General features: G+C 46.2%; 1 protein-coding gene across 1 annotated transcript in view; it reads left to right on the top strand.

Moving 5' to 3' along the window:
• Positions 1 to 26271, top strand: part of ERF (ETS2 repressor factor) — a 189422-nt gene that overhangs the window by 51681 nt on the left and 111470 nt on the right. Inside the window, exon 2 of the mRNA XM_077456634.1 lies at positions 17105 to 17161. Within this exon, the coding sequence (XP_077312760.1) occupies positions 17113 to 17161 (49 nt within the window). The 5' untranslated portion in view covers positions 17105 to 17112. The remainder of the gene's footprint in view (positions 1 to 17104; positions 17162 to 26271) is intronic.

The raw sequence follows: 26271 nt of genomic DNA on the forward strand, positions 1-26271 counted from the left end.
CCCCCCAGAGCTGATGTGAGTGACTGGCAGTCTCGGTGACCGCGATCGCTCGTGACACGGCAAGAACCAGGATCTCTGTGTGTAAACACAGAAATCACGGTTCTCTGAGGGAAGAAGAGACAGATTGTGTGTTCATACAAGGTATGAACACCGATCTATCTCTTCCCCTAACAAAACCCATCCCCCCTTCAGTTAGAACACACACTAGGGAATACAACTAACCCCTTGATCGCCCCCTAGTGTTAACCTCTTCACTGCCAGTGACATTTTTACAGTAATCAATGCATTTTTATTGCTCTGATTGCTGTATAAATGCCAATGGTCCCAATAATGTGTCATAATTGTCCGATGTGTCCGCCATAATGTCGCAGTCACAATAAAAGTTGCAGATCGCCGCCATTACTAGTAAAAAAAAAAAATTATTAACAAAAATGCCATAAAACTATCCCCTATTTTGTAGACTCTAACTTTTGCGCAAACCAATCATTATACGCTTATTGCGATTTTCATTACCAAAAATATGTAGAATACATATCGGCCTAAACTGAGGAAAAAAATCTTTTTTTATATATTTTTGGGAGATATTTATTATAGCAAAAAGTAAAAAATAATGCGTTTTTTTTTTCAAAATTGTCACTTTTTTTTGTTTATAGCGCAAAAAAAAAAAAAAACGCAGAGGTGATCATATACCACCAAAGAAACCTCTATTTGTGAGGGAAAAAAAGGACGCCAATTTTGTTTGGGAGCCACATTGCACGACCGCGCAATTGTCAGTTAAAGCGACGCAATGCCGAATCGCAAAAAGGGCTCTGGTCAAGAAGGGGGTAAAATCTTCCGGGGCTGAAGTGGTTAAAAAAAAATGGGGATATTTATTATAGCAAAAGGTACAAAATATTGCATTTTTTTCAAAATTTTCGCTTTTTTTTTTGTTTATAGTGCAAAAAATAAAAACCTCAGAGGTGATCAAATACCACCAAAAGAAAGCTCTATTTGTGGGGGAAAAAAGGACGTTCATTTTGTTTGGGTGCAACATCGCACGACTGTGCAATTGTTAAAGCGACGCAGTGCCGTATTGCAAAAAGTGCTCTGGTCAGGAAGGGGATAAAATCTTCCGGGGCTGAAGTGGTTAAATGGACTGTAGTGTGTTTCTGCTAAGCTGAAAATGCACTAAAAAAATGCATAGGTGTGAACCAGGCCTGAATGACGGATGCACTCAGCTGCTGACAAATACTGTGCAAACCACAACATTGTCAAAACACCCAACAATACACTTACTACTGAATACATTGTCATTTCATTTTCTTAAAGCGGAGTTCCACCCATATTTTAAACTTTTCGCCACTGCGTTCGTGACTACTGCTCAATTTACCATTGGGCACTTTTTTTTTCTTTTCCAGCAAAGTATGTTCCATTATATCACGGTCAATGCTCTGCTTCTGCTGTTCCTCGCCGTAGCGAGGTTCATCATTTCTGGGCAGCGACCGCGCATTGGTTCATGAGATATGAGTTTCATCAATCCCATTAGCCAATGGGCATTCTCCACCAGCAGCATCGCTGTAATTCTACAATATTCGCATGCGCGAGCGTCGTGAAAGAAGCAACGAGTGGGCTTCAGTAGCGCACACTCAAGATGGGAGCGGGCTCACAGGGAAGACCAAAGTCGTTTTTTTTTTACCAGAAAAAGACGACTAAAACTTAAATTTCTTACTCATATCGATTTATATAGGTGTAGGTGTAACCATCACATGGGTGTTTAAAAAAACAAACAAAAAACAAAACAAAAAAAAAAACAGCTGGAACTCCACTTTAAGCCCTGATAAAGGGAGCAGAGATGGAACCCCTGAAACGAGTTGACTGTTAATAGTCTGTTGTTGGATCAAACAAGTATCTGGACTTCAGTGTCACTTATATCACTTATGGATTATCATGTAGCTTACTCGCAATCTCCTATGTGTCATCACTAGGTGCCTTGTGATTGGCCCAGTGCTATCACATGAGATTCACCTGCACAGTCCGGATTTAGAATCATGTGTCCGGGTTTCAGTCCACCTAAAACCCAGACACATTATTCAGACAGGAATGTTGCTTGGAACAGGGCCTGACAGGAGACTGAGGGGGCATTATTTGTGCCGCATTACTATTCTCTTTGAAGTGCCCAAAGGTCTCCCAGGTCTGTTACAATCATATAGTGTATATTAAAAATAAAATAAAAAATTGAAGTGCGCTGCTAAAGTATTAGCCCTTGTACACACAGTCGGACATTCCGACAACAAAATCCGTCTGATTTTTTCAGACGGATTTTGTCCGAAACTGGTTTTGCATACACACGGTCGGACAAAGTTGTCGGAAAATCTGATCGTTCGTAACGTGATGGCGTTATTTCGTTACGACGGGACTACGTTCAGGCTAGTAGCCAAAAGCTTTGGTCTAGGAATTTGATCTGACCATGCGTGGCACTTTGTCCGTCAGAGTAGGCCACACATGATCGGAGTATGTCCGATCGGAGCATGTTATCGAAAAATTTTATAGACAAGTTGGAAAACTTGGTCCATCGGATATTCCGACGGAAACAGTCCGATGGAGACCACACACAGTCAGATTATCCGACAATACGGTCCGATCGGACACATTCCGTCGGAATCTCCGACCGTGTGTACAAGGGCTTAGGGTTTGGCTTGAGAAAAAAGTGGCAAACCTACCCATAACCATCTGCAGATTTTGCAAATCAGTTTGAAGCTTACACTGGGCTTGTTTTTTCTAGTCCTGGTGGCCCAAAGGAGCAGCAGGGAAGTGAGAAATGGTGAGTATATGTTGCTGGGGAGGAGGGGAGTTACTGTAACTGATCCTTTAACTTTATTTTGCATGGGCAAAGAAATTGTTATTTTTAAAGCTAAATTTCAGATATAGATTTTATAACACACTAGTCACACTGGTCCAATGTAAGTATGCCTATGCCATAGCTGTGAGATCCCCATGGAAGCCGGAAATCACTGTAGTAGGTTCCTGATGAAGGAAGATCACTTTGGCTTCTGAAATGTGTTGGTTAAGACAAATGTGGACTCTATTATATATTTGTTTGGTGTTCCTTCTGGCTCATTTATACATGGATTACTCAATTCAGGTAACCCCTGCCATTTGGTAGGGGCCCCGTTTTGTGGAGAGCGGCCAAACCTAATCCATCGGGCTGAGCTAAGGACTTCTATTTGTATCGCTTGGAGATCCTTGCCCAGGACCTCCCACCTACCTTTCCTTTGGATTTCTGTTTCAATCAATTTTGTTAGTTTTAACCACTTGTCGCCCACCATATAGCAAAATGACGTTGGCAAAGTGGTTGTGATATCCTGACTGGACGTCAAATGCACGCCCCCAGGGGGCAAGGATCGTGGCGATCGTTGTTGCGGCGTGTCAGTCTGACACACCACAACTCCATTCTAGGTAAAGAGTCTCTGACTGTCCAGTCACAGCCAATGTAAGAGCCGTTTATTGGTACTCCTCTGACAGGGGGGTCTGCGCTGATTGTTTATCAGCGCAGCACCCCCTCGGATGCCCACCTAGGACCACCAGGGATGGCATCCCTGGTGGCCATGGGTGGTAATGTGTACCCACACATAATGCCAGTCAGTGCCCACCAGCAATACCTGCCAGTGCCTCCTAATCAGTGATGCCAATTAGTGCCATCTATCAGTGTCAATCAGTCCCACTCATCAGTGTCCCTCAGTGCCCATTCACGCCCATCAGTGCCCACTTTTCAGTGCCCATCAGTGTCACCCATAAGTACCCATCAATGCTGCCTTTCAGTGCCCATCTGTGCTGCCTATGAGTGTCCATCTGTGCCACCTATGAGTACCCATCTGTGCCACCTATGAGTGCCCATCAGTGCTGCATATCAGTGTCACCTATCAGTGCCCATCAGTGCCACCTATCAGGGCCCATCAGTGTCGCATATCAGTGCCACCTCATCCGTGCTCATCAGTGCCATCTTATCAGTACCCAGCAGTGCAGCCTCATCAGTACCCGTCAGTGAAGGAGAACAGAAACGAAGAAACACTTTTTTTTTTTTTTCAAAATTTTCATTCTTTTTTTTTTCAGCAAAAAATAAAAACCACAGAGGTGATGAAATACCACCAGAAGAAAGCTCTATTTATGGGAAGAAAATGAAAAAAACTTTTGGGTACAGCGTAGCACGACCGCACAATTGTCATTTAAACAGCGACAGCACTGAAAGCTGAAAATTGGCCTGGGCAGGAAGGGGAGAAAGTACCCTGTATTGAAGTGGTTAAAAAAAATTGAGTAATACAATTTAGTTGTTTGCTGAGGCTATCAAGAAGAGTAAAGACATACAGTATTATCAAAATCAAGGGATACCGGTGTAGTCCCACGTCTCAATCAGGTAGTATTTGCAACCATTAGGATACAAGACGCAAGGGACCATCCAAAGTGAACCCATCAGAAATTATTTTCTTTGGATTTGAAGAATGCCGGAGTACTGACTTTCCTTCCACTAGGTACTTGTTCCACCTTGCGAGGCATGAGGTACTTCCTGTCTCAGTGTTGTCACCCGTTCCAGGGACCTGTTTGTTAAACCCCATAAAGCGGTCCCCCCCCCCCGTGTATATAAATGAATGCCCCCCCCACCCCATTAAAATAAACAGAACACAGGCCAGGTATGTGGAGGGGGCAGCCTTGTGCTCTGTGTACAGTTGCGTTTTCCAGTGCAATGTGATACAGCTGCAGGATACATACTGCTGTGTGATGTAATGTCTGCACAAACACTGAACGGGAGCCAGCCTCTGCTCTCACCAAGAACTGTTCTGTCTGAGGCCAGCTTGGGGGTCTACAGCAGATATGTATCCCTAGAACTGGAGAACATACACAGCACAATGTGTATTCTGCAACGTGTCAATAAACGGCACTGTTTGTGTCTAAAATGAAACAACGACATCACACCATAGCCACTGCAGAAAACCTACAACCGTTTGTATATATTAACCACTACAATACAGGGCACTTTCACCCCCTTCCTTCCCAGCCCAATTTTCAGCTTTCAGCGCTCTAGCGCTTTCAGTGACAATTGCGCGGTCATGCTACACTGTACCCAAATGAAATTGTTATCATTTTGTTCGCACAAATAGAGCTTTATTTTGGTGTTATTTATTCACGACTCCGTTTTTTTTTTTTTTGCGATATAAGCGCAAAAATAGCGTAAATTTGGAAAAAAAACAATATTTTTTTTTTCTATTTGAAAAGAAATCCAGTAAAATCAAATTTTGTCATAAATTTAAGCCAAAATGTATTCTGCTACATGTTTTTGGTAAAAAAAATTCTGTTAAGTGTATAATAATTGGTTTGTGTGATCACGGACATATGTACGCAAATGATCATGTACATATGTGTGCAGGTGATCACGTACATATGTGTGCAGATAATCATTGGGACATGTGATTTTAGTGGGACATATGTGGGGGACATGTTTTTATTATTAGGGACATGTGTTTTTATTATTTGGGGACATGTATGTTTTGGGGACATGTGTGTTTTGGGGACATATGTGGGGACTGTGTTTGTACTGTGTGGTGTGTTGTGTGTTTACACTACACTGATGATCAGTGAGTAAAAAGCTGTAAAAAGCAGCCCATACTCACTGATCATCAGCCGGCTGCAGCGTTCTGCTCTCCTATCCTCAGCGGTGACTTCCGTGTGAGGAGAGGAGAGCCGATTGCCTAGCAACCGGCTGTTTGTTTACATCACATGACGGCCGTGATTGGACACGGCCGTCATGTGATCAGGAGGGCCAATCACAGAGCCCTCCTGCCGATCTGAGATGTGCCGTGTCCGGGTGACACGAGCACATCGGGATCGCGCCGCTGCGTGAGCGCGCGCGCGCGCGATCCCGCTACTCCTGAAGGACGTTCCTGAACGGCCTATCAGGAGTAGACGGCTCCCACCCGGCTGTATATATGCATTGGCCGGGTGGGAAGTGGTTAAATAAGAAAAAAAAAAAATATATATATATATATATATATATATATATATAAATAAAACACTATATTACCATGAGTATTGGGACTCTTGCCTTTACACGCACATGAACTTTAATGGCATCCCAGTCGAACTAGCTATGAGTAAGCACTAGCCTTAGTGCGAAACGCGTCAGCGGTTAGCATCTTTCGCTGTGATGTTATTTGCTGTGTCCTAAATATTATTTGAATAAAGCATCGTTTTAGCATTGGAGTGCGGCCATCCAGAGTTCTGTCATTATCCGCATCCCAGTCTTAGTCCGTACAATATTGAGTTGGCCCACCCTTTGCAGCTATAACAGCTTCAACTCTTCTGGGAAGGCCGTCCACAAGGTTTAGGAGTGTGTCTATGGGAATGTTTGACCATTCTTCCAGAAGTGCATTTGTGAGCATTCATGAAGAATCGTTCTTGCCAAACCAATCTATTAACCTTCTATGAGGAGGTGAGTTGCCATCTAGATCAGAGGTCTCCAAACTTTCTAAACAAAGGGCCAGTTTAGTGTCCTTCACACTTTAGGGGGGGGGGGGGGGGACTATGGCCATCATGAGTAGAAATTGTCCCAGCATCAGTTGGAGTAAACAATGCCCCATTTTTGGTGTCAGTGAGAGCGATAGTGCCCTATTGTTGAGGTCATTGGGGGGAACTGTGCCCCATCATTGGTGTCATTGGGAGGAATAGTGTCCTATCATTGGTGTCATTGAAAGGAACTGTGCCCCATCATTGGTGTCATTGGGAGGAATAGTGCCCTATCGTTGGGGAGATTGGAAGGAACTGTGCCCCATCATTGGTGTCATTGGGAGGAATAGTGCCCTATCGTTGGTGTCATTGTAAGGAACTGTGCCCCATCATTGGTGTCATTGGGAGGAATAGTGCCCTATCCTTGGGGTGATTGGAAGGAACTGTGCCCCATCATTGGTGTCATTGGGAGGAATAGTGCCCTATCGTTGGGGTGATTGGAATGAACTGTGCCACATCATTGGTGTCATTGGGAGGAATAGTGCCCTATCGTTGGGGTGATTGGAAGGAACTGTGCCACATCATTGGTGTCATTGGGAGGAATAGTGCCCTATCGTTGGGGTGATTGGAAGGAACTGTGCCACATCATTGGTGTCATTGGGTCTCATTGTTGGTGTCATTGGAAGGAATGATCCCCCCATCATTGGTATTATTGGGCCCCATTGTCTGTGTCATTGGGAGGAACTGGCCCTTTTTTGGTGTCATTGGGAAGAATAGTGCCCGATCTTTGGTGTCATTGGAAGGGACTGTGCCCCATCATTGATGTCATTGGGTGGAATGGTCCCCCATCGTTGGTGTCATTGGGCCTCATTGTTGGTTTTATTGGGAGGAACTGTGCCCCTTTGTTCGTGTCACTGAATAAAATTCTGCCCCAAGGGCCGGATAAAAGCTAGCAAAGGGCTGCTTTCGGCCCCCGGGCCGCAGTTTGGAGACCACTGATCTAATTAAAGGAAGGCCCAAAGACGTGGTGTATCTGGATTTTGCAAAAGCATTTGACACAGTCCCCCATAAACGTTTACTGTACAAAATAAGGTCCGTTGGCATGGACCATAGGGTGAGCACATGGATTGAAAACTGGCTACAAGGGCAAGTTCAGAGGGTGGTGATAAATGGGGAGCACTCGCAATGGTCAGGGGTTGCTAGTGGGGTCCCCCAGGGTTCTGTGCTGGGACCAATCATATTTCATTTGTTCATAAATGCCCCGGAGGATGGGGTAAACAGTTCAATCTATGTATTTGCAGATGATACTAAGCTAAGCAGGGCAATAACTTCTCCGCAGGATGTGGAAACCTTGCAAGAAGACCTGAACACATTAATGGGGTGGGCAACTACATGGCAAATGAGGTTTAATGTAGAAAAATTTTAAATAATGGCAAAAATATGAATGCAATCTATACCCTGGGGGGGAGAACCTCTGGGGGGAATCTAGGATGGAAATGCAATTCTTACCACCAGTGTAAGGAGGCCTTTCGTAGAACTGACTACAAATGTAAAGGTCACTTTTACAATTGATCCCCTATTGAATTGGGTTTATTTGGCATTTCCTGAGATCTGAAAATGATTTCAGAGGTAAGAAGGTTTACGAAAGTTTTCCATAGGCTGTTTGGAGTGTTTGGCCTGCAAGTCATCACCAGATTTTGGAGCACAAGAAAAAGTGTCTGAACGGGGTGGCAGGTGGGTGTATTCTTTTATTTAAGGGTTTTCTGTCTCTGTAAGATATAGAAGTGGCCTCCTGGATATCTGCTGAGGAGACTGGCTGTTGAATGAAAACACCTTCCACTTCAAGGTGGTTAGGAGAATAAAATTATGGATACGGATTCACGGTGTCACCCTTCACTACAGGCCCTAAGCGCACACTGACCTTTTCAAGTAACGTTCTAGCTGGAGTTAATCGAATTTTATCCTCTGCAATGGCCAACTGCCTGTTTTATTGTACTGACACCTTAAACAGGATTAGACGACTTTATTACAAGTGGAAGGAATAATGGAGAGGTTTTCAAGCTTTCCCTATGCAATGTTGTGCTATGTTTAGAACCATACGTTGACGTAGGTAGGTTTGCCACCTGTCCAGGATTTACCCGGACAGTTCGGGTTGGGAATCATGCATCAGACACCTTGAAACCCGGACACATTATTTAAACTGGACTATGGCTTCCCAGCAGGGTAGCTGGCTGCAGTTGTCTAAGCTGAAAGTGTCTGTTACACACTTTCACACTGCCCAAAGCCAGAACTAACAACCCCCCCTCCCCCCAAACACACACACATTAGGAAGAGGAGAGAGGGCTCAATCTGCACCTCTTCCCCCGACTCCTACTCCACTGTGTGTGCCCACACTCCAGTCCCTGGCACTGTGCCTCAGAAAGTTGAGGCTGGAAATGTGAAGTCCAGCAGCCTCAGATACATCTGGATGAGAGGTGCTGACTGCCAAAGGGTAAGTGAGCTCACCATCCATTACTGTCTGTGACTGAAGTCTCCCCCCTTCTCTTTCCAGCCTCTGAGTAAGTACAGTAAGGTAAATCAGGGTTCTTAGAGCACCCCTTACATCAGAGTTCCCCTTTACACAAGAGGCCACAGTGTTTCCCCTTACATCAGAGTCTTCTCCGTACATCAGAGTTCTCAGTGTTCCCCCTTAAAGTGGTTGTAAACCCTTACAAACCACTTTGACCTACAGGTAAGCCTAGATTAAGGCTTACCTGTAGGTCCAAGAAATATCTCCTAAACCTATACGGTTTAAGAGATATTTACCTGAAGACAGCCACCACTGTCTACGGCGCATGCGCCGTAGACAGCGGTGCACAGGCGCACTGGGTAAGCCGCAGATCGCGGCAATATGCTGCGAGTATCAGCTCCCGTGCGCATGTGCGGGAGTGACGTCATCGCTGCTCCGGTGAATCACAGCGCCGGAGCAGAGAGACCCACTGAGACCCACCAAGAAGATGGACGCTCGGAACTACAGGGGACAGCGGTGACTTCGCTGGCTCCTGTGTCAGGTAAGTGACACATAATGGACTACTATGCGATGCATAGTAGTCCATTATGCTTTACCTTTGCAGGGAATCAAAGAGGAAGTAAACCCATCAGGGTTTACTTCCTCTTTAAATCAGGGTTCCCAGAGAATCCCTTATGTTAGAGTCACCAGAGTGCTCCCTTACATCAGAGTCTGCAGAGTCCCCCCTTACCGTGAAAGGGAACTCTGTAGATTCAGATGTAAAAGGGGAACTCTGTGGATTCAGATGTAAAGGGGAACTCTGTGAATTCAGATGTAAAGGGGGAACTCTGTAGACTCTGATATAAAGGGGTTCTTTTGTTATTAACTTCATATGATTAGAAATGTTATTTAATAGCAAAATGTATGTAAAGTATATACTATGAAAAAAAAAATTGGGTTTAACTTGAAGAAAAGGTGGCAACCCTAGATGTAGGTGGTCCACCAAAGTACCCCATATGACATCCCCTGTTTACGCCACTCACAACAAAATGGCTGAAGCTCCTCCATGTCGTGTGACTTCACTCCAGCTTGCTGTGTGTCCTGGACACAGGGGTGAGGCTGTACTGGGATATCACACATCTGTTTCTCTGCAGATTCCTCCAGCTGCTGCCACACACAGTGTTCCAGTAACAGCAATTACTGTGAGAGCATGGCCTCCCTATGCCTCTTCAAGAATTAGTAGGGAGATAATTGGAGACACATTCCTCTGCATGGGATTCTATGCCCTGGCTGGCTTCCCAGAATAATGTAACCCTGAGATAATATAAATAACAACATTCTACCGGGTGTCATTCCTGAAATGTAAATGGGTGACGGTGCAGGTATGGACTGTGCATGGAAAACATGCATTATACACCTTCATTTTAGTACAATGCCACACAACTAAGAAGATAAGCCAGTGGGCTGCAGAAACTATCTGGGGCACAATGCTAAATCCTGAAGGTCTATACCAGTTGTTCTCAGCCAAGGTTTCATGGAACCCTAGGGTTTCTCCAGGGGTTCCTTGAGCAAAGAGCAATTTTTTTTCCTCTTATGCCGCGTACACGTGATCGGACTTTCCGTCAGACTTGGTCCAGCAGACCAGAGTCCAGGCATGTACTGGCCATTGGGACTACCGGGAGTTTCCCGGTGGGCCGATGGCTCAGTGGGCCACTGTGATGTAAGGGGGCTGGTGATGGGACACTCTGATGTAAGAGGGTGCTGATGGGACACTCTGATGTAAGGGGGATGCTGATGGGACACTCTGATGTAAGGGGGTGCTGATGGGACACTCTGATGTAAGGGGGTGCTGATGGGACACTCTGATGTAAGGGGGTGCTGATGGGACACTCTGATGTAAGGGGGTGCTGATGGGACACTCTGATGTAAGGGGGTGCTGATGGGACACTCTGATGTAAGGGGGTGCTGATGGGACACTCTGATGTAAGGGGTGCTGATGGGACACTCTGATGTAAGGGGTGCTGATGGGACACTCTGATGTAAGGGGGTGCTGATGGGACACTCTGATGTAAGGGGGTGCTGATGGGACACTCTGATGTAAGGGGGTGCTGATGGGACACTCTGATGTAAGGGGGTGCTGATGGGACACTCTGATGTAAGGGGGTGCTGATGGGACACTCTGATGTAAGGGGGTGCTGATGGGACACTCTGATGTAAGGGGTGCTGATGGGACACTCTGATGTAAGGGGTGCTGATGGGACACTCTGATGTAAGGGGGTGCTGATGGGACACTCTGATGTAAGGGGGTGCTGATGGGACACTCTGATGTAAGGGGGTGCTGATGGGACACTCTGATGTAAGGGGGTGCTGATGGGACACTCTGATGTAAGGGGGTGCTGATGGGACACTCTGATGTAAGGGGGTGCTGATGGGACACTCTGATGTAAGGGGGTGCTGATGGGACACTCTGATGTAAGGGGGTGCTGATGGGACACTCTGATGTAAGGGGTGCTGATGGGACACTCTGATGTAAGGGGGTGCTGATGGGACACTCTGATGTAAGGGGGTGCTGATGGGACACTCTGATGTAAGGGGGTGCTGATGGGACACTCTGATGTAAGGGGGTGCTGATGGGACACTCTGATGTAAGGGGGTGCTGATGGGACACTCTGATGTAAGGGAGTGCTGATGTAAGTCAAAATGTAAGTGGGCCGGTCTGGATGAAGTCCAGGGCCAAATTTCTGTCCCAGTCCAGCCCTGCCAGAGTCCATCCGACAATTCGATCGTGTGTGGGCTCCAGCGGACTTTTTCTTCCCAAAAGTCCGGCGGACCTAGAAATGGTTTAAAATTTTTCCACCAGGACTCGGCTGTTAGCAGACAATCCGTTCGTCTGTGTGCTAGTCCGACGGACTAAAACCAACGCTAGAGCAGCTAATGGCTACTGGCTATGAACTTCCTTATTCTACGTCATCACGTTCGAATCCGTCTGACTTTTGGAGTGATCGTGTGTGGCCAAAATCGTTTGTTTGAAAGTCCAGTGGACCTCAGCTGCAAAGTCCGTCGGATTGTCCGCCAGACCAAGTCTGTTAAAAAAGTCCGGTCGTGTGTACGCAGCATTAGATATGCATAACTCCCAACTGTCCCTGATTTCGAGGGACTGTCCCTGATTTGGAAGAAAGTCCCTCTGTCCCTCTTTCCTCCTCATTTGTCTGATCCATATAATTGTATATGAAATGCACTTGTTATCTTTCAAAAAGTGTTTCCCAGTGCTAAACCTTTTATCCAATTTCTAAATTGCCACATTTGTGGATTTCAAAAGCCAGTAAAAATGAATAGTAGTGATTAAAAAAATACATTTTTTTCATTTTTTTTTTTATAATTCTCCTTTTAAGGGGGCGTGGCAGAGGGTGTGTCCTATGCCTGCATACTTTTGCTGATAGGTGTCCATCATACCCATCTCAAAAAGTTGGGAGGTATGGATATGTAACCACTGACACCAATGATCTGATTGGCAAGTTCATAGAATTTCTCAAGTACTTCTTAATGACATTAAACAGTAAAATCAGTCTGTATATGCAGTAAAGCACGCTTGTTATACTCATGGTGGGACCTAAGGGGTTAACCCTGCGCACTGTGTAAAAAGGCTGTTTGATCCTGTCTTCTCCGATCCTCCCCTTCTTTTTCTGTCCCCAATCCATCCCCTGATAGTACAGAGCCTTGGGGCACTTGGCACATGTTCAATTTGGTGTGTGTTGCTAGAGAGTTTTTTCTTTGTGAGGGTACACGTGATCAGCACAGGGTCAATCAGAACTGTCCAGACAGAGGGTCAGGAGTCATGCAGCCTCATAGGACAGTCAGAGGAGAAAGAAAACTCCTCCTACAAGCTTTAACCAGACACTGGTAGAAGTCACAAGACTGATCTAACTGCCAATGCGAAAAGGTATTTAGCAGTTTATATTTACTAAACAAATTGCATTTCCATGTTCTGTGTACTGTGGGATACCAGATATAGTGAATGCAAGGCCCTGGATTTAGTAACACTTTAAAATGGTTGTTAAGCAACTCTAACCTATATACACCATCAGCACTGCCTCTTATTGTAGTATCCCACTCTCTGTGGGATATATAAAAATAAATGCTGCAAATACCTTATTTCACTGTTGAAATTGCGATCACATGACCAGCTTTCTTCTTTCCTCCTCTGAGAGATGCAGCGGTTGGGGCTGAGATGCCCCTGCTGATGTCAGTCTGGAGGGGAGGAGAGGGCTGGCTGGTCATGGGATCGCAATCTCGGCTCATAACCCCCTGTTATTTTTACACCTTAATGCATCCTATGCATTAATGTGAAAAAACACCGGGCAGTCACCACCCCCCAGCCCCCCGTTTTACTTACCTGAGCCTCTTCATCTCCTTGGTGGGGGGGGGGGCACAAACCTGAAAAATGTAAATGGTGAAATCACTCATTGTGCCCCTCAACCCCCCCCCCCTCCAGGTCCACAGTCACCAGAAGAAGCCTTTGCATTCCACGGGATGAGAAGCCAGAAACACGCTGGAAGGGATATTCGATGAGGAATAACAATTCTCTAAATTCAGGGGTCCCCCGATTGAGCTGGTAGCTCCTCCCTGCATCGTATAACCCCCAAGGAGAAGCAATCTCCCAGGGGGTTACCTTGCGGGCATGCTCCAGAGTCCAGCATTCGGCGCCCGCGTCATGAATTTGATTGACAGCAGCGGGAGCCAATGGCTGCACTGCTATCATGCTATCCAATCAAGAGCCGAGACAACAGGGAGAGGGGAAGAGCGTGTCTCCGGGGGGGGGGGGGACTCAGGACTCAAGTCAATTGAGAGGGCTGGGGGGCCGGTCAGTGACAAGTTTGTGAAAAAACATGAGGGTTTACAACCCCTTTAAGCCAGCCAAGCCTGCAGTCTCATGCTTGTGATATTCCAAGCTCCCTGTTTGTCTGCCCTGCTAGATTGGATTCCCTCGTTGACGACCTTGGATCGAATATCGACTACTCTCTGAACTCTACCTGCCTTTTGATTAACGGATTTGACCATGACTATTCTGAACCTTGCCTACCTTGTACCTGGACTGTCATTTAACCACTCTGCCAACTGCAAGTGCCTGCTTTCTGTGCTCAGTTTGCATCTGCCTCTGTATGGCAGCCAGGCACTATAGCACTGTGTATAAGTTCAGGGTGAAACTGAGTATCGTTAGGCCTGCTTGCCTTATCAGAAAGAGGGCTGCTACCGTGTTTCCCCGATAGTAAGACACCCCCGATTGTAAGACGTATCGGGAGTTTCAGAGGGGTCGGCTAATATAAGCCGTACCCCGAAAGTAAGACATATGTCTTACTTTCGGGGAAACACGGGGGTATTGCCGCCTCCAGTGGCGTACTAAGAGTGGGGCGGGGGGTGCGGGCCGCACCGGGTGCCACACCCGGGGGGGTGCCAGGCCAGCGCCCTCCCCCTCCGACTGAAGAGACAGCGCCGTTCTGATCAGTCTCGGGCAGCGGCTGTCACTCACAGCCGAGCAGAGTGAAGCCGCCTCCCCCTCCTCTTTTATGGCTACACAGTGCTGTCCATGAAGGAGAAGGAGGGGGAGGCGGCTTCACTGAAGCCACCTCCCTCTCCTCCTCCTCCTCCATACACAGCACTGTGTAGCCATACAAGAGGAGGGGGAGGTGGCTTCACTCTGCTCAGCTGTGAGTGACAGCCGCTGCCCGAGACTGATCAGAACGGCGCGACGCAACCACAGAGAAGGGGATTATTGCGCCAGGTCCCGGATCACTGCCGACAGGTGTCACTGGCTCTGTGTCCTCCCGGTACAGGTCAGTGCTGGTCATACAGAGAGAGACCAAGGAGGGGGAGGGGGGGTGTGAAGAGATTCTCTGCAGCTCTTATTATGTAACCGCAAGATGCAGCTGAGGAGGACTACAAGTCCCAACAGTCCCATGCTGGGACTTGTAGGCCTCCTCTGTAGTACAGTGCAGCCTTGCATGCTGGGCCTTGTAGTCCTCTGTAATGCAGTGCAGCCTTGCTTGCTGGGACTTGTAGTCCTCTTCTGTAGCGCAGTGCAGCTCTGCATGCTGGGATTTTTTTCCAATATAAGACATACCCCGAAAGTAAGACATAGTGGGGCTTTTGGGGATAAAAAGAAAGTAAGACACTGTCTTACTTTCGGGGAAACACGGTATATGTAGGGAACACAGAAGCCAGCTATAATGTCTGACCACTTGTGTTAGGCGTAAGCGTGACAGCAGAGAGATCCTTCCACTATAGGTCCTCAGTTTCCTCTTCCACTCCAGAAAGAAGAACGGTGAGCACCAATTTTAGTAATACTAGCAGTCAGAATCAGTCAGATGAACTTTTCCTGCATATATATACAGCTTTGAGGCTCCAGGCACAGGCATGCCTAGGCTAGACACACAAAGTGTACTGCTATTTTTTTTGTAGTAATCCAAGACAAAAGGCTGATTTTTTTAGGGTACTAATAGGGCACAGTTATTCTTTCTAGATGTTTTTTCACTTTTTGAGTTCAGAATAGATCAACGTTAAAAAAAGACCTTCACCCCAAAAAAACTAAGTATTTGAACCTGGCTCAAGCCCCCTCCCTCTTCCACAATTAGATAACATTTTTTATTTACAGTATTTTTTTAAGTGCTTTTGATTCTTTTTTGATGGAGCACTTTCTCCTTACTCGCCTAGGTGAGAATGACGTTGCACTTGATTCTACGTGCGCACAGAAGTACTGAACGTCTCTACCTAGCCTTCAAGATCAGCCAGAGACCTTCAGCACATCTGCGCACACACAGTCATGAACCTATAAATATAATCAGGGCTTTTTTTCAGTGGGAACGTGGAAGAACGCAGTTCCAGCACCTCCAGCACCAAATGTATGTAGTAGCAAAGGGTGTGCTGGAGGGTCTACTGATGCTGTCTGCTGGGGGATTTATGGCCACTGGTGGGGATCTAAATTTGTGTGAGGGTTTATTAATGCTTGTGGGGGATCTGTTGTTGCTGGGGAAGGGGGGGTGTGTCTTATGGTGCTTGTAAGGATCTACTGTTGAGGGAGAGGTCTATTGTTGCTGGCTGCTGGAGGGTCTAATAATGCTGACCGCTGGGAGATCTGTTTATGCTGCTGGGGGGGGGGGGTCTAATGTTGCTGGGGTGGATCTTTTGTTGATGAGGGTGGTATTTTGTTGTGGATGGTCCATTGCTTCTGTGTGTGTGTGTGTGTGGGGGGGGTCTATTGTGTGGAGAATGATCGTTGCTGGGGTGGAGTCTATTGTTGCTGGGGGAACTATTGTTACTGGGGTGGGGACTGTTGTTGCTGGGGGAGTCTATTGTTGTGTGAAGGATCTATTGTTGCGGGGAGGGGAACCTATTGTTATTGGGGTGGGGTCCATTGTTGCTGGGGGACTCCATTGTTGTGTGTGGGATGTATTGTTGCTGGGATGGGGTCTATTATTGGTGGGAGGGGAATTTTTGTTGCTTGGGAGGACCTATTGTTATTGGGGTGGGGTCTATTATTGGTGGGAGGGGAGTCTATTGTTGCTTGGGAAGATCTATTACAGGGGTGGGGTCTATTGTTGCTGGCTCCAGTGCATCTATTTTTACTGCTTTTCTTGTTATTATACAAGAACAAATTCCATACAAATTACTTAGTAAATGACACTTGGAGCAATACTGGGAGGTGGGTAGGGGCGTGTTGAATCAAGGGACGGTGCTCGGAGGTGGGTAGGGGGGTGGAATCAAGGGACGGTGCTCGAAGGTGGGTAGGGGGGTGTTGAATCAAGGGACGGTGCTCGAAGGTGGGTAGGGGGGAGGAATCAAGGGACGGTGCTCGGAGGTGGGTAGGGGGGTGGAATCAAGGGACGGTGCTCGGAGGTGGGTAGGGGGGTGTTGAATCAAGGGACGGTGCTCGGAGGTGGGTAGGGGGGAGGAATTAAGGGACGGTGCTCGGAGGTGGGTAGGGGGGTGTTGAATCAAGGGACGGTGCTCGGAGGTGTGTAGGGGGCGTAGACAAGGGGGGACTCAAAGGGGGGAGTTCCTGCACCTATTCTTTGAGAAAAATAGCCCTGAATATAATATATAATCCGCTAAGAAATTAATGATTGTGAATTTTGTGTTCTGGCCTAGAATGAAGTATGTTCTGCCACAGAGAAAAGAGGAGGTGCCACACTGCCAGCGGCCCAGGTAAGCAGCCCAATACTATATTTTGTCTTATGTGGCTGTTACTGAAGTGTAACTAAAGTAAAAAAAAATGAAATATATATACAATATGCTTCAAGATTCAATTCACAATTGTTTTAACATGTTTCTTTGTGCATTTTATCCCCATAAATACCTTCGAATCATTCCAGAGATCCCCATCTGCTTTCATTTCCTTTATGCCTGTGTCTCCAATTCATTTTGCTTTCTTAATATGTGTTCACATGGACTGAAAACAGAGGTCCTAAGGGATGATCGGGGATGAGCTCCATTCAGATCCACTGAGAGCAGAGACTGTTAGGCCCCCTTCACAAGGGCCAGATCCATTTTTCTCAGGAGGTGATCTATCCACTGATTCCCTTACTGAGCGGAGTGGGCGGATGACAAGTTTGTGTCCACTCGCGATCGCTTATGCAGAGTGGACACGGACACAGCCTACCCTGCTCTATGGGCAGTTGGATGTAAACGGATTGGCTGTCCGTTTACACCCAACTGCCCTCCGATCCGGCCACATTGAGGGGAAGAGATCCCCTTCCTTTTCTTTTTGTCTGATCGGATTGGAAATAGGCAGGTGTACATGGTCACAAGTCTGTTTACATTTGCCGCACCATAAAGGAGAATGGAGGATCCAATCGGGTCTACCAGAAAAATAGGACAGGCAGACCCAGTCGGACCGCTTGTATCAAGGGGGCCTAAGTGATGACAAGTGAAGAGCTCAAGTGAAAGAACACAACTCCAACATCCCTTTAGATGAGCATGTTCATTCCAACTGGTTGCTAGATGGTGCAAACTTTAGTTGTGCAGTGCTGTTGCTTGATTACTGTTACAGAAGCTGCTCTGAGAATGTAATCAAGCAACTGATTAAGGCCCCTTTCACACTGGGGCATTTTTTAGGCGCTACAGCGCTAAAAATAGCGCCTGTATAGCGCCTGAAAAAATCCGGCCCCTTTCACTCCAGTGTGAAAGCTGGAGGGCTTTCACACTGGAGCGGTACGCTAGCAGGATGGTGAAAAAAGTCCTGCTAGCATCTTTGGAGCGGTGAAGGAGCGGTGTATTCACCGCTCCTACCCATTGAAATCAATGGGGCAGCGCAGCTATACCGCCGGCAAAGCGGCGCTTTGTGCTGCTTTGTGGGCGGTTTTAACCCATTTTCTGCGCTAGAGGCCGAATACCGCCGCTAAAATGACGGAAAAGCGCCGCTAAAAATAGCGCCACTTTACCGCCGATGCCGCTCCCGCCCCAGTGTGAAAGGGGCCTAACAGACTGCATAGCTAAAGTCTACACCATCCAGTGGCCAGCTGTCAGAAACCAAGAAATCAGGCCAAGACAGAAGTACAGTTAAATCACACTTGTTTAATAATAAAAGTAAATAGAACAAACATAGTCAAAACATAGCCAGAGTTCAGGAACCAGAATGGATAGTCAGACAAGCCAAACGTCAGGGAGCCGGAGATGAGCGTATTAAAACAGCAAGCAGGATCTGGAGCCAGAAGGGATGTCAGCCAAGCAAGTCTTTTAACAGAAATGCAGAAGAGCATCTCTGTGATGTTGACTAAGGCGAAGGCAGAGATCCTCTGGGCTGGACATAGACAGGACTGACGAGCAGGATATCATCAACAGCTGAGTAACTGTGGAGAGATTGGAGCTGGTAATTAGCCGATAGCTGAGTGGCGAGCTCAGAGAAGGAAGGGCTGAGCCCAGCTGTGACACACACTCCCTTCGTGCAATGCACATCTAAAGGCTGGCTAAGGATGCGTTCTTTCACTTTTGCAATCAGAAGGGATCAGATGTATCACCTACCCCTGTCTGTTATAAAGAGCCAGAAACAAATAAAACAAAAAAACAGCAAGTATGGATTAAAGATATGCACAAAATTTTAAAGTAAGAAAAAAAATGTTAACACTACTACAGCATTTTGAGTCTGTGATTAATGTTTTTTTTATTAATACTTAATGTAATGAATGTGACTGTTGTACTCCTTTAATATAATTACCAGTGGTGGTCAACTTTTCTTCTTCTTACCAAGTAAATTCAAGTAAGTGCAATGGAATGGCCTCAGTAACTGGGGACAAAAGTAGTTAAAGAGGGATTCCACCAAAAAAAAAAATATTAAAAGCCAGCAGCTATAAATACTACAGCTGCTGACTTTTAATAAATGGACACTCACCTGCCCCGGGTTCCAGCGATGCCGGCAGCCGAGGCCGATCGATCGCTCGGCTCTCGGCTGCTGTCGCCACCATTCTAGGTGAGGGAATCAGGAAGTGAAGCGAATCGGCTTCACTTCCCGGTTCCCTACTGCGCATGCGCGAGCCGCGCCGCGCAATAGGAAATCTCCGCGCAGTCACTGGGACCAGTGTGTGTCCCAGCAGACAGCGCGGCAGGGCAGGAAATGGCGTAGACTCCCACGGGAGTCTATGCCCGGATGTGGGTGAAAATACCTGTCTTTGACAGGTATCTCCACCCCCCTCCCCCCTGAAAGGTGTCAATTGTGACACCGGAGGGGGGGGGGGATCCGATCAGCGGAGGTTTCACTTTAGGGTGGAATCCCGCTTTAAGGAACTGCACTGACGGTGCTAAAAATCCTTTCAAATGCATGTAGTTGACAAGGAAGGGTTTTCTCAACAAAACTTAAATATTACTTTAAAGCGGAACGCCACTTTTGTTGAGAAAAACACATTCCCCTCTGGGTGTAAATTGCAAGGAGTATAACAACCTTTGTTGCAGATTTTTTGTTATTCTAAAGAAATCACTGTTTGTTCCTCTGTGTCTCTGTGCTCAGTGGGTCTAATGGGAGTGGTTTCATAATTATCAGTCAGCTGTGCAGCTGCAGAGCACTAATGAGGACATCTGCTGGGCTGCATCCCTTTAGACGTGTTCCTATTGGGAGTATCTCACCTATTTTTGTTGCAGGGGGTGGCTGAAATCTGATTGTACCTTAGGTACACATCTGGGAAATTTGGTGAGCCAATCACACAAGCAGGAAATTATGTTTCTGGGGGGAGGTCAATACACATTATGTGTACAGAACAACTCCAGGTAGCCATATTGCATTGCATTCTCAGAAAATTATGGCAGCTGCAGATTGAAAAGGAAAGGTAATTCTTAATAGATTGTAAGCTCTAACGAGCAGGGCCCTCTGATCCCTCCTGTATTGATTTGTATTGTAAGTGTACTGTCTGCCCTCATATTGTAAAGCGCTGCGCAAACTGTTGGCGCTATATAAATCCTGAATAATAATAATAATAACATTCAATTACAATATGACTTGTGTTGCAGTTGTATACGTTATATTATTTTTTTCTTTATTTGCTCATTTTTTTCCCGCACGAAAGTGGAGTTACCCTTTCTGATAAAACATATCACCAATGGGCTGTTACATGAAAATGGAGAGGTGCTGCCTCTGGTGGTAATATACTGAATACCTTTGATTGTCATTCATGGTAGATCCGATTTCCATTTCCACTTTGGATATCAATTAGAAGACGATTATTAGATTAGTTCTGAAGCCTTTAAGCTCTTGAGCTGATATAAATTACACATAGCATAGGACTCTCTCGTTTTGTTTCATGAGTGGGACGCTTTTCTAGGAAAAAAGTGGACACCCCCTTTAAGACACTTTCAATATACAATTCTCAGCTGTGAATATCTTATTCCACTGAATAGCAACCTACTATAGTTGGTGGGCCACCCTTCCTCTAATAATATGTTGCATAAAGTTTAGTGTGTTTATCATCTGCATTTGGCTGCCATACATACTGTGGGATAACTATAACTTAAAGGTTCATAAATAATAAATCAGACTGACCACTCTTATTGTCGGGTGTCTGTGGTAATATCACACAGAGGAACAATCTATAGCCATGGCGTAACCTACAAATGCTTAACGGACAGCAAAGAATTGTACAGATAATTAACTAACATCAGAAATCACATAATGCAGTGGGAGTAATAAGCGTCCAGACTGGCCGGTCATACCCTTCTACATCCTTTGTAGGCATCAATGAGACCTTCATCTCCAGACCATTTATTTAACTAAAATTTTCCCATATGAGTTTGTAAGAATTGTATGTATTTCATGCATGTTATTTACCTGTAAACATCTTTGTTGTGTAGACAACTAAATACAGTGGCTCTGAGACTGCTGCTAGATGCCACCATCTTGGATGTGACTGTAACTCAAGTGATACTCTATAGTAGTCTTTCTCAACCAGGCAGCCAAGGAACCAGGCTTCCTCCAGAGCGAGTAACAAGTCTCCAGACTGGCTGGTCATACCCTTCTCCATACTTTGTAGGCATCAATGAGACCTTCATCTCCAAACCATTCATTTCAGCTAAAATTTCCCCATATGAGTTTGTAAGAATTGTATGTATTTCATGCATGTTATTTACCTGTAAACATCTCTGTTGTGTAGACATCTAAATACAGTGGCTCTGAGACTGCTGCTAGATGCCACCATCTTGGACGTGACTGTAACTCAAGTGATACTCAAAAGCAGTCTTTCTCAACCAGGCAGCCAAGGAACCGGGCTTCCTCCAGAGAGAGTAATAAGTCTCCAGATTGGCCGGTCATACCCTTCTCCATCCTTTGTAGGCATCAATGAGACCTTCATCTCCAGACCATTCATTTAACAAAAATGTTCCCATATGAGTTTGTAAGAATTGTATGTATTTCATGCATGTTATTTACCTGTAAACGTCCCTGTTGTGTAGACAACTAAATACAGTGGCTCTGAGACTGCTGCTAGATGCCACCATCTTGGATGTGACTGTTACTCAAGTGATACTCAATAGCAGTCTTTCTCAACCAGGCAGCCAAGGAACCAGGCTTCCTCCAGAGGTTTCAAGAGGTTGTTTGATCAATAAGCCATTTTTGCGGCACAGATAAGTAACCGTTGACCACCATTGTAAGGAACATTTTTCCCACTGGCCACCAGTGTAAAGGGGCCCTTCTCCCACTGCCCACCATTCTAAGGGGACATTTCTACACTGACCACCAATCTGAGGGAAAACATTCATATTTACCACCAATCTAAGGCTTTGTTCACTCAGGAGAATACTTGCGAGGCCTGTGCAGGGCCATATTTTTCTAACACAGGGATGTATAGGTGTTGAGTGCATCCCCATGGTAGCAGTTCCATGGATGGAAGGGGCCCTTCTTCCACTGACCGAAAATCCAAGAGGACATTTCTACACTGCACTACACTATCTAAGAGGGAACTTCTATATTTACCACCAATCTAAGCCCTCGTTCACACAGAAGAAAACTTGCGTGACCTGTGCAGGGCCGTGTTTTTCTGACACAGGGGTGTATAGGTGTTGCGTACATCCCCATGGTAGCAGTCCCATAGATGGAAGGGGCCCTTCTTCCACTGACCACCAATCTAAGGGGACATTTGACCACCAATCTAAATGGGAATGTCTATATTTACCACTAATCTAAGGCCTCGTTCACACAGGAGAATACTTGTGTGTCCTGTGTAGGGCCATGTTTGGAAGGCAGAGGGATGTACAGGTGTTGTGTGCATCCACGTGGCAGCAGTCACATGGATGGAAGGGGCCCTTCTCCCATTGACTGCTAATCTTAGGGGGCATTTCTAAACTCACCACCAATCTAAGGCAGAACATCTATATTTACCACCAATCTAAGGTCTCGTTCACGTAGGTAAATACTTGCGTGCCATGTACAGGGCCATGTTTTGCCAGCACGGGGGTGTACAGTTGTTGCATGCATCCCCGTGGCAGCAGTCCCATAGATGGGACAACGGCTAATCTGACAACAGCTATAAAGGAACTGGCTGTTTCAGAGAGTCAGCTTGTCTTGGCTGTGAGCAGTTTGCCGAGAATGGCAAGAGGAATGCAGAGGGAGGGAGGACAAGTTAGCATCTGCATTTCTCATGCTGTTTTTTTGTCCCGGACAAGAGCTTACAACTGAGACAAGCTGCAACTATGAATCAGCCATCTCCATTATAGCTGTTGTCGGATCGGCTACAGCAGGAGGGTATGTGGGCAGGTTGGATAACTATAACTAGAATTAGAAAGAACTTAGAAACATGGGGCAAAGTACTATAAGTACTATAAGTACTTTGTTCCATAAGGGACAGAATTATACACAAATTATAAGGATAGATCTTTTTTAAATAATCTTCTCTGGCATATGGAAAACATCACCCCTCTCATTTCTCTTTATAAATCATTGTCTACTCTTTCACTGGCTTCCCCAAGCTCCTTCTATATAACTTAACTGGCCATACTTTTTTAGATAGATGTGGAATGTCATAAAGAATTGTATATGTATTCTGTCTTTAGGAGTCCCTGTCCGTCTAATAAACATGTCAGATAGTGTGTAATTGCACAGTGGGGCGAGACATATACTGACCTTCCCAACTGACAAGTATATGTAACCTATAGAGGCTGGGCATGAAGGGTTAATACAGAGTGATGATGGATACAAAGTTGGCCTTGTATTCATGCAGGAGTCCTTCCTACCCCCCCTTCCTAGTTGTCTGCACATGAAGGGAATGTGGAGGAATGCAGTATTATTGTTGGATAATGTTACTGGAGCCTGGTCATTTCCTGGTGCAGGACCTCTGACCCCTCGCGTAGTATATCGCACATTGCTGCAGTCCTGGCATTGCTCTGACTGCTGCCTCTCTCTAGCAATTCACTGAATACCGCTTTTTAGAAATCGGTCCAAGGTGTATTTTTTGTATTTGAATATATTACCTGGACTATTGTTCTGGAGCAGGGGTCTCTAAATTTTCTAAACAAAGGGCCAGTTTACTGTTCTTCAGGGGTGCCAGCCTGTTGCCATTGAAAGTAGAAAATATACCGGCATCAGCGGCAGTAAACAGTGCCCCATCTTTGGTGTGAGTGAGAGGAATCGTGCCCCATCATTGGCGTCATTGTAAACAATTGTATCCCTTTGTTGGTGTCAGTGGGATTATGATCCAATGTTGGTGTCAGAGGATAAAATATTGCCCCAAGGACTGGATAAAAGTGAGAAAAGGTCTGCATCTGGACCCTGGGCCACAGGTTGAAGACCACTATTCTGGAGGAATGGAACAATAATATCAATGAACATAATACTCTGTCATTTTAAAGCGGTGGATAGCTTTTCAGGGGGCAGTTTGCAGGCAGCTACTTACTGCCTGGTTTACGCTAATAAGGCCATAACACTGTGTGCAACTGTGTGCATAGCAGCGGGCCCAAATAACCCCTTTACGCCGGCACCTCCAGGCCCTTTTAGGCTTTTTAGATGCCGGGAGGCGGGCAGTTTTTGGATCACGTGACCACTACCAGCCGCTGGCAACTGTGTTGGGAGCGCGTAGGATGCACGTTCTCTGCACAGCTGTGTCTGCTACTTGGTATGCAAATATGCGGTCTGTCGGCACCAAGGCCCACCTGCCGAGAGGCCGCATATTTGCATGCCATTGGCGGGCTCTCTGGGTGATGTCATCGGTTGGCCATGCCCCATTGCTATATAAGAGTTGGCAGGGAGCGGGCAATAACAAAACCGATGAAAACATCAACAGAAATTTTTTTTAGCGGGTAACTGGCGATGAGGAAGAACACAGCAGCGGATGGGACAGCGGCGGCAGGAAGAGACAGCTCGATTAGGAGATGGCAGGAAGAGATAGCGGGAAGGAGAAGGCAGAGGGAAAAGACAGCTCGCAGAGTAGATGGTGGGAAGGAGAAGACAACGGGAAGGGATGGCAGGAAGGAGAAGACGGCGGGAAGAGACGGCTAGAGAAGACAGCACTATTAATAAAGGGAGTATCAAAAACTGGCTCTTGTGTTTCTATTACATTTCACTACTTTTTTGTTGAATGGGTAGGGGCATGACGTACCCAATACCAATTCACATGGGGGGGTGGCATCTGGGGGCCCCCTTCTTAAAGTGGAGCTTCCAGATTCCGGTAAGCCCCCCCATCCGCAGACCCTAACAACCTTCGTCTAGGGTTGCCGGGAAGAGGCCCTTGTGCTCATCAACATGGGGGCAAGGTGCTTTGGGGTGCAGCACCTACCCCCCATGTTGAGGGCATGCTCCCTGGTATGTTTCATGAGGGGGGCCGCTCGCTGGTACCCTCCCTTTCCTGATCTGCCGGGCGGCATGCTCGGATAAGGGTCTGGTATGGATTTTGGAGGGGACCCCACACCATGTAAAAAAAAAAATTTTGGCGTGGGGGTCCCCTCCAAATCCATACTAGACCTGAAGGGCCTGGTATGGACCTGGGGGGGGGGGGGGACTCCACGCTGTTTTTCTCGCAAAATGTTTTTTTTTTTTTTTACATTCAGCTATCAGTGGGGAACCACACTGACAGCTGCTGACTCATGGCTTGTTAAGGACGTGAGAGGAAAAGGGAACCACCGCTCCAGGCCAATCCACTAGGATAATAGCTTGATTTCCAGGTAAGGAGTCCCAGGTGCTGGCTAATGCACAAGCAAGTAGGTAAGAAGGGAAAAAACTCTGGACAGCCCCACTCCGGATGGAATCAGTAGTAACTTGTGCCTTTATTTTCAAGTAAAAATTACATCACACGAACCACAGCAAAGGGTAACATAGAACAAAAAACTGACACGTTTTGCACTGAAATCAGGGCTTACTATGAGTAAGCCCTGATTTCAGTGCGAAATGCGTCAGTATTTTTTGGGTTCTATGTTATCTTTTGCTGTGGTTCATGTGATGTAATTTTTACTTGAAAATAAAGGCACAAGTTATTACTGATTCCATCCAGAGTGCGGCTGTCCAGAGTTTTTTCCCTTGTTAAGGACGTGGCGGCCGTTTTCACGGCCCCCTGCTTAGCAACCAGCTATATACAGTGCCTTGCGAAAGTATTCGGCCCCCTTGAACTTTTCAACCTTTTGCCACATTTCAGGCTTCAAACATAAAGATATAAAATTTAAATTTTTTGTGAAGAATCACCAACAAGTGGGACACAATTGTGAAGTGGAACGAAATCTATTGGATATTTTAAACTTTTTTAGCAAATAAAAAACTGAAAAGTGGTGCGTGCAAAATTATTCGGCCCCTTTACTTTCAGTGCAGCAAACTCACTCCAGAAGTTCAGCGAGGATCTCTGAATGATCCAATGTTG

Source organism: Lithobates pipiens, unplaced genomic scaffold, assembly GCF_037356315.1.
Source record: "Lithobates pipiens isolate NorthernLeopardFrog02 unplaced genomic scaffold, aLitPip1_a1.2 Scaffold_27, whole genome shotgun sequence".
NCBI classification, from domain to species: domain Eukaryota; kingdom Metazoa; phylum Chordata; class Amphibia; order Anura; family Ranidae; genus Lithobates; species Lithobates pipiens.